The following is a 10000-nucleotide window of genomic DNA, read 5'->3' as shown; positions in this document are numbered from 1 at the left end:
TATTACAGCGTTCGCTATCTGTTGTTGCCCATGGTGCTGATAATGCTACGTTCGCAAATGTACGTACATCTGGCCCTCTGTCTTTAACTTCACAAAATGAGCAAGTGTGTAATAAAGAGAGATAGGGTTACTGAGTGTGTGAATGTGTGTGTGTGTGTGTGTGTGTGTGTGTGTGTGTGTGTGTGTGTGTGATTGAGAGAGACAGTGTTTCTAAATGTATGTGTGTGGTGTGTGTGTGTGTGTGTGTGTGTGTGTGTGTGTGTGTGTGTGTGTGTGTGTGTGTGTGTGTGAGATCGAGAGACAGTGTTTCTAAATGTGTGTCAAAAGGTGAGTTATCAAGAGAACACCTGAAAAAGTGCTTGGCAAAATTAGTTTTACTTTTATTGATATTGCAAAATTCGGCATGTGGTATTAGCAGAGGTCTGCACTTCCCTTGTCCCCTTCTAGCTCAGAAAGTGCCATACTGAGCATGTGCAACATCATCCTGGAGTGGAGTCACACTAATCAGCCAATAGAAAGACTACAAAAAGACCTTGGACAAATGAAGAGCCGAAGCCCACAGTCATATTTCAATGGGTGCAAGAAGTGATTTAGCTGTTCTGTCTACGGTGTCATGGTGTGTTCCCCTTCACATTGTGTTCCAGTGGCACTTTAACAATTAGTGACATTCAGTTTTGAAACATGCTTTCAGCAGCAGACAGGCGATGAGTGACAGAGGAAGCATTTGGCTGCAGTTAAAAATGAATACATGTCTTACACAAAGTTAGACAGGAGCACAGAGGGTAAAGGAGAGACAGAGAGAGAGAGAGAGAGAGAGAGAGAGAAGATTGTGTAGAGGGAGAAATCATATCCTCAATATGGCTATGGGAGCATGCAGGGGAGCCTGTTGCTAGGCGATGAGGAGGGTGCAGCACGCAGCTATTTGTGGCTCAGAGTTTCCAGGGTTCAGGCTCACAGCTATTCCTGGAGCCGCAGCCACATTCCCTTCTGAAGTCCCTCACACCGGCCAGCACACACACATGCACACACATACATATATGCACGCAGGCACGCACACACACGCACACACACGCACACGCACACACACACACACATACAAACACACACACACGCACACACACATATATATAACGCGGGCGGCGCGTATACACCTGCACTTTTACACACATACAAACACACGCACACACACCACCACATACACCAACGCACACAAACATACACCACCACATACACCCACAAGCACACATACACACGCATACCTACGCACATAAACATACACACACCACCACATACACACACCACCACATATACCCACGCACACAAACACACACACAGACACACATGCATTATACTCTCTCCTTTCCCTCACACAGAATGCACCAATACTCATTTATGCTACACTGCATCCTCACTCTCAAGGTGTGAACAAACAAATGCTAATATATACAAAAACTAATATATAACAACACAACATACCTGTGCATACATGCAAATACTGCATTTATTTCTATACACAAACCAACTAACTAAATAAATAAATAAATAAATAACAAACACACACAAACACACAAACCAAACAAAGAAGTGTGTGTGTATGTGTGTATGTGTGAGAGAGTGAGCGAGTATGTGTGTGTGTGTGTGTGTATGGTGTGGCAGAAAGATCAAGAAAGAAAACATGAGACAGATGGCATGAAAGGAACAGGAAAAGAAGAGAGAGTTAGGAAACTGACTAAACACACACACACACACACACTACTCTCTCTCTCTCTTACTCTCACACACACACACACTTGTGCACTCACCTCACACACACAAGCATGCCCAGCACAAGCACACACACACAAACACACACACACACACACACACACACACACACACACTTCCAACCAAGTGAGCTCGCCCCTGGTGGAACTACAGAGCACGTGTGTACACTGATGCAAGGCACTCAGGAAAGGCAAATCTAAAATAAAACTGTCACGTCCAATTTCTCTGCATTTGGCAGGCAGAGGCACGCAATGCAGCATCTCTGCCTCTCTTCAGCACCCCTCCTCTCATTCTCTCTCTCTCCCTCTCTCTTTCATTCTCCCCCCCTCTCATTCTCTCTCTCCCTCTCTCTCTCATTCTCCCCCCCTGCTCTCTCATCCCCCCCCCCCTCTCTCTCTCTCTCCGTCTCTCTGCTGGAAATATGTCTGATCTGAGAAGACGGAGGCTGTGTTGGGAGATGAGTAAGGCTCAGGGCTGCTGAAGGAGGCTGAGCTTTAAGAGAAAGCAATTGTTCTATTTTAATCGGGCCGGTTGCGCTCAAGTGCCGAACGACTCAAAGACGCAGAAACCCATTTGGAGAGCGAGTGACAGAGCAAGCTTCAAGCTTCAATCTCACTTCTGAGGGAAAAAAAATAATCTGTAAATATGTCTGTATCTGAGACTGTGTCTGTGTCAGTGTCTGAGACTGTGTCTGTGTCAGTGTCTGTAAATGTGTGACTGAGACTGTGTCTGTAAATATTTCTGTATCTGAGACTGTGTCTGTGTCAGTGTCTGTAAATGTGTGACTGAGACTGTGTCTGTAAATATTTCTGTATGACTGTGTCTAAGAGACTGTGTCTGTTTCTGTGACTGTATCTGAGAGACTGTGTCTGTGTCAGTGTCTGAGACTGTGTCTGTTTCTGTGACTATATCTGAGACGGTGTCTGTGTCAGTGTCTGAAACTGTGTCAGTGTTGGTGTCAGAGACTGTGTCAGTGTCAGAGACTATGGGATCTATCTTGCACTCTAGCGCAATTGACTCATGGGTGTGGTTTGGGCGTAACATGCAATAAACCAATCAGAGTGTCATCTTACATTCCCTTTAACAACAGGCACGCTTGTTCCATAGCAGATTGCTATTATGATGGCGGATTTGCCAGGCACAGCCTGGAGGCAGTTCCTGCCTATAGTCAGTTGGGAACAGTTTGCTATTGATTTTTCCTCTTGACAAAATGTAATACAGAAATGTCACTTTCCAATGTTTTGGGATCACTCTCACTGAATCACGAGGTTATGAATGCATGGTGATATTTTTGCAATGTAATCTAACATTACCTCACTATAGACCAGGGGTTCCCAAACTTTTCCACGACAAGGCCCCCCAAATACCACTAGGTTCTGGCCAAGGACCCCCTTGATGTGTTTATTAAACCCATCGACAATACTACGGCAAATGTAAAAATACATTAAGCTAATCCTAATAATTATTTTAGCCACAAGCACTTTGCGATGGAGCATACATTGTGTAAAAATTGTATTTGGGGCTTTCTGCTATATGAGAGCTACCGCTCTACTATTATTCCAAGTCATTATCATGGGAAATATAATGTTCAGATATGCCTCACATTATTATAACGGCATTGTATAACAATCCTCATAGTAATAGGTATATTTTAAACTTTTCAAATGTATTTATTTGTTGCTTCTATTTTTCCTTCCAACTTGCCGAGGCCCCCCTGGCACCCCCTCGCGGCCCCCACTTTGAAAACCACTGCTATAGATACAATGCAGATCTGTCAGATAAGCTCTCCTCTCCCGTGCTGCTGCTGGGCCATTTGGGTTAAATGGCATCGCCATGCATTTCAACATCACGTCTCATTAAGTCCTCTAATATTTCTAATTTATGTCATCAACACATCCGTTGATTCGTTGGAAATGTGTGCGCTAGATTTATACCTATTTTTTCACATTCGGACACCACACTGATTTCCCTCGTGTAGCAATATTTTGTCCTTGTAATTATGTATGGTTTGGAGAAATGGAACTGCGTTGTATAGATGAGAGGGAGCAAAGTGCATTATTCTGCATAACACAGGCCAAGCAAAGCTCCTGCAGGTGTCGGTTGTACCTTACCATCAGGCAACTCAACAATGAGAAACAGTTTCCAAGTTGACCCTAACTTTCCAACTCTGCACAGTATCCCATTAACTGGATGACAGTAGGCTATTTACAATATTTTATGTAAAGTAGAGTTTGTAAAACCGCGTTATCATCAACTTAATGCATGCACAACTTTTGTTTGAGCAGGAGAGAGAATAACAATTAATGGGCCTTGCAACTACAGAAATTGTAGCCAAGGCTACTTGCTGCTTTCTTTACTGTCTATGGTTGCTGGTTAACAGCACATAATAAACTTATTTAAAGCGAATTCACAAACTCAAGACTTCAAGGCCATCATGGATATAAAATGTTTTTGAAAACAACGAAAGGATGGAGGGAACATAGCAAAGCTTGGAGTTATTTCAGATGGGCTACAACAAGGTAGGCGAAACTGTGGTGCTTGTTAAAACCTTAGCACAGCTGAAATAATGCTTATAGGCTGATGTTAAAGCGCACACAATGTTTAAAGCCATACACAGCGGTAGAATTGGAACAAAACTAAAGGTAACTTTAGCCTTTATAGGGCTGTATAAAGTTGTACAAATGAATAGGTAAACCAATTAAGTTGTTGTTGTAAAGATATTGCATGTAGATGTACTATATAGGCTACAAAATGTTTAGTTGAACAATGCACGAACAAAACCGGGAAACGGACAAATATTATCAAGGCTTTGAATGTTTCCATCTGTGCAGAGGGTGTCTGTAGATCGGTGTGCATAGCATTCATTCCTGCAGGCCTGTGGCCAAGCATGCGCCCTTAAAATAGCATCTGAATTTGCGCCACTGACTTTAGACCAGGAGGTTCCTGGTCTGTGGCGAATAGTTTTCTGAAACTGCAAAATATCAACAGGGACCGTTTAGCCTGAACCGCCCCCCTCTTTTAAACAAAAGCATCCCGTGGGCTTACACATATACCTGTGGAGGGAAAATTCCAATATGCACTGGCTGCAAAATAGGAAAGACAAAAGCGCGAGTATACAAAGTCAATTGCGCTGGAGTGCAAGATAGAGCCCTATGTCTGTTTCTGTGTCTGTATCTGAGACTGTGTCAGTGTCTAATTTTACGTGTCCTTTTTCAACCTGTCAAACACAAAATGATGCAGTAAGAAACCTCATTCCATTGACACTATAAGGATGCAAAAAACACAGAAAATCTAACCTGTTCCAAAAACTTTTTTGACAAACCAATGATTCATAGTACAAACATGATTGACACAACGTCAGGGTCGTATTTTTTTCAGTGTGTAAAAGCCTTTACTTTGTCTCTCTCTGTGTGTGTGATGATAAGTGTGTGACTCCGTTTGACTGTGTCTGTGTCTCTGTGGGTGACTGTGACTCTCTGCTGGCTGTTAAATGATTTAAGCGATTTGGAGCTCAGGAGTCTATTTTTAAAATCTTCCCAGAGAGGAAAGAGAAGCGTTTGTGTGAGGAGGTTAATGATGCAAGATTAATATATAATTAATATGGTGCCGAACATGAGAGGGACATTGCTACCAGCGACCTCACACAGCCTTCTTAGAACATAGATACACTCACGCACATCCACACGTAGCCGCACACACACGCACACAAACACACACGCAAGCACGCACGCACACACACACGGACGCAGTCACGCACACAGACACGCACACACACACATGTAACAGAAGAACATCAGGAGGAGCAAAAGACAACGAGAGAAAGAGCAAGAGGGAGAGAACATGAAAAAACTTGAGAGAAGATGGAAAACAGAAATGTGCAAGCTATGTGTGTATTTCCTAGTCAAGTCAAATAAAGTCAAAGTAGTTGAAAGGTCAAAGTTCATGGGGTCAAAGAACAGGTAGTCTTACCTTGACATCAGCCTTTTTGTTTAGCAAACTCTTGGCTGCTGTAAATAGAAAGAAAAAAGTGTTATTCCATTGGGTAAATGATCGAAAGAGAGAGAGAGAGAGAGAGAGGTAGATAGAGAGAGAAAGAGATAGATGCGAGAGAATGGCATCTACCTGTGGATAAAAAGACTAGTGATATTCAAAATAATACAATTCAAATCACTGATGTTCAGTGCAATGAGCCCTTTAGAACACTTTAAATACACAGAATTGCATAGATTGTGTCGAGATGATCCCTGTAGGAAGGTAGAGCAAAGAGGCAGACGAGGAGGAAGAGAGGGTTGGTCTTAGATAAGAGTACACAGAAGCATGCTTTAATTCAATTCAATTCCAATTTATTTACAAAGCACCAAAAGGACTGAAATAGTATCCAGGCGTTTTACAGAATCCAGAGCCGAAATGGCACTGTTCTCCAGGAGACCTTACACACAGTTATCATGGCCATGTACTGTTGGTACATGGTACATGGCGGTAGATTCTAGCGTCAAATGTCATTTTTCACATAGTGTAATTCCTCCTCTATACCTAACTCCCATCCACACACACACACACACACAGTCTCTCACATCCCAGCCCTCTCTCCCATTCTCAACTCTCTCACACACTCACTTATCAAAACAGACACACCTCTCCTCTCCACTGCTAGGATTGGTTATGTTATCCCTCTAACTAGTATGTTCACGAAACACCAACTCATGACCTCACTTACACACACGCATTTTTTGATCTTTTTTTTTTTGAATGACCCAAACACGCAACACTATCAGACTGACAGGATAGACCACGCTGCCAATCAATCAGGTTACTTGAGATCAGATCACAGTTCTCACCACATAATACAGATCAACAAGTCATGTCTAGGTGCCGAAAAGGTTAGCATATACTGTAAATCCTAACAGTATCAACAGTATTCAAGCAGCATTAACCTCAAAGTGATGGGGGTCTCCTTACCTTGCCACAATTACAGAAGCAAAGAGAGGTGGGAAAGGAAGACATTAGGAGGTCAAAGTTCAAAGGTCAACTAGACTTTAGAGTTCAATAACAATCTCCTGCATAGGAAATAACATTTGACAAGGCTCAGGGGTTCAGAACAGGCCTAAGTTTTACTAGTAAATGTACGTCTAAAAAACTCTCTTCTCTATATGTGACTACATAAATGTATAAGTGTACGTGTAGCACGCAAAATACATTCAAATATAATAATTTGGCATACTGGGTTGTCTCCTACTGTGTGTGTGTGTGTGGTTGTGTGTGTGTGTGTGTGTGTGTGTGTGTGTGTGTGTGTGTGTGTGGTTGTGTGTTTGTGTGTGTGTGTGACCTGAGCTCTTGCCATGCTCTTGCAGTGGCTGTGGTGAGAGCATGCAGAAGGTGTAGCGGCAGGAGGGGACGAGCGGGGGAGCAGAGTAGAGCTAACAGAGAGAGAGAGAGAGGAGAGAGAGAGAGGGGAGAGAGAGGAGAGAGAGAGAGAGAGAGGAGAGAGAGAGAGGGAGAGAGGGAGTGTGTTAACTATGAATGTTTGACTGCAGCTCATGAGGGCTGCTGCCTGCCAGAAATAAACAAAGCATACGTGTGTGTTCCATAGAGAGGGGTGCAAAATGCTCTCTTTCTCTCTCTCTCATTTAGCCATGGGCTTCGGATATTTATTTTTCCATTTCATTGTTGCTTTTGTTGTGTCTTTATCTTGCTTATCTTAGCTAAGAGCACTACAATTTGTTAAACTTTTAGCTAAAAAAAACCCTGTTTTTTTCTGTCTGCAAATGCAAAGCAACTTGCAATAATAGTTTCTGCACAACTGAAAGCATTTTAAAAGTCTTCTGTACATAAAGGAGACCTCCCTTGGGTTGGATGACAAGTCTGATCTAGGATCTTACTCTGAAATCGCCCCCTTTACAGGATTCTAAAGGCTACTCATGCGTGTTGAACCCCATTGCCTTTGCCTTTCAAAAAAAAACAAAAAAAAAGACAAAGAGAACAAAAAAAAGAGTGTTAAGTTAAAGCATCCACCATGCAGGAGACTCCACCGGCGTTCCTTGTTAGAGCTACATGCACTAGCTCAGAGAGCCACATGCAGCATTCACAAACAAACAGAAGGCAAGCGTGCCGTGGGGTCCGTCCTCAGAACAGGAGTCAGGAGCTCTGGGAAAGGGTCATCCTCGGGAGAGCCACCACTCAATAGAGCGACAGGGAGGAGGATGAGGAGGAGGAGGAAGATGGGGAGGAAGAGGAGGAGATGGAGGAGAGGGGAAAATGGTGGAGAGGAAGAGGAGGAGACAGATGGAGAGAAAGAGGGAGGAAAAAGGTGGAGAGGAGGAAGGATGATAAAGGGATGGAGGACAGAGGAGGATAAGGGAGGAGGAGGAATGGAGAGGGAAAGGAGGAGGAAGGAGGAAGGGGAAGGAAGGGGAGGGAGGAGGTGGGCAGAGGAAATGGATGAGGAAAGGAACAAAATATTAACAAATGGGGACAGGAGGAACCACATGTAGAATGGAGGGACATAAGGACCGATGTAGAAATGGGCTCTGGAACCACATGTAGCAATGCAACGAACCGCGGACTGATGAAAATGCATGGGACAGACCGCTCAAACCATAGAAATGCATGGGAATACATGGGATGTAGAAATCCATGGGACAGACCACCCACATGTAAAGAAATGCATGGGACAGGCTCTGGACTCCCATGTAATCTCGAGACAGGCTCTGGGGCTCTATGTAAAATGGACTGGTCTGAGTCCATGTAAAATACATAGGACAGACAGGTCTCTGCATCACTCGGAACAGACTCCTGAGCTCCTCATCACTCGGACTCAGGCTCCACAAAGATGCATGGGACAGACACGGAACCACATGTGAAATGCATGGGACAGACCACGGAACCACATGTGAAATGGAGGAAGAGGAGGAGATGGAGGAAAGGGATGAGGAGGAGGAGGGGGAGGAGGAGATGGAGGAGGGACGAGGGGAAGTGGCAGAGAGGACGGTGGAGGGAGGTGGGCAAGAAGAATTGTGGACTGACACGGAACCACATGTAGAAATGCATGGGACAGACACGAACCACATGTAGAAATGCATGGGACAGACACGAACCACATGTAGAAATGCATGGGACAGACACGAACCACATGTAGAAATGCATGGGACAGACACGGAACCACATGTGAAATGCATGGGACAGACACGAACCACATGTAGAAATGCATGGGACAGACACGGAACCACATGTGAAATGCATGGGACAGACCACGGAACCACATGTGAAATGCATGGGACAGACACGGAACCACATGTGAAATGCATGGGACAGACACGAACCACATGTAGAAATGCATGGGACAGACACGGAACCACATGTAGAAATGCATGGGACGAACCACGGAACCACATGTGAAATGCATGGGACAGACACGAACCACATGTAGAAATGCATGGGACAGACCACGGAACCACATGTGAAATGCATGGGACAGACAAACTCTAGATAGAAAATGGGACAGACACGGAAACATAAAAATGGGACAGACCACGGAACCACATGAATGCATGGGACAACCGGAACCACATGTAGAAATGCATGGGACCACGGAACCACATGTAGAGAAATGTAGAAATGCATGGGACGAACCACGGAACCACATGTAGAAATGCATGGGACAAACCGCGGAACCACATGTAGAAATGCATGGGACGAACCACGGAACCACATGTAGAAAATGCATGGGACAGACGGAACCACATGTAGAAATGCATGGGACGAACCGCAGGCCACATGTAGAAATGCATGGGACAGACCGCGGAACCACATGTAGAAATGCATGGGACAGATACGGAACCACATGTAGAAATGCGTAGGACAGACCACGAACCACATGTAGAAATGCATGGGACAGACCACGGAACCACATGTGAAATGCATGGGACAGACACGGAACCACATGTAGAAATGCATGGGACGAACCACGGAACCACATGTGAAATGCATGGGACAGACCACGGAACCACATGTAGAAATGCATGGGACAGACACGGAACCACATGTGAAATGCATGGGACGAACCACGGAACCACATGTGAAATGCATGGGACGAACCACGGAACCACATGTAGAAATGCATGGGACAGACACGGAACCACATGTAGAAATGCATGGGACAGACACGGAACCACATGTAGAAATGCATGGGACAGACACGGAACCACATGTAGAAATGCATGGGACAGACACGGAACCA

At 44.5% G+C, this 10000-nt stretch overlaps 1 protein-coding gene across 22 annotated transcripts in view; it reads right to left on the bottom strand.

Moving 5' to 3' along the window:
- LOC125294365 (calcium/calmodulin-dependent protein kinase type II subunit beta-like) overlaps window positions 1–10000 on the bottom strand; it is a 79168-nt gene that overhangs the window by 23482 nt on the left and 45686 nt on the right. For all 22 annotated transcript variants that reach the window (XM_048243006.1, XM_048243005.1, XM_048243010.1 and 19 more), the window contains one exon: window positions 5734–5771. In XM_048243006.1, coding sequence (XP_048098963.1) covers window positions 5734–5771 — 38 coding nt within the window. The remainder of the gene's footprint in view (window positions 1–5733; window positions 5772–10000) is intronic.

Source organism: Alosa alosa, chromosome 5 (genome assembly GCF_017589495.1).
Source record: "Alosa alosa isolate M-15738 ecotype Scorff River chromosome 5, AALO_Geno_1.1, whole genome shotgun sequence".
Classification (NCBI taxonomy): domain Eukaryota; kingdom Metazoa; phylum Chordata; class Actinopteri; order Clupeiformes; family Clupeidae; genus Alosa; species Alosa alosa.
This window is presented reverse-complemented; position numbering and strand designations above follow the sequence as displayed.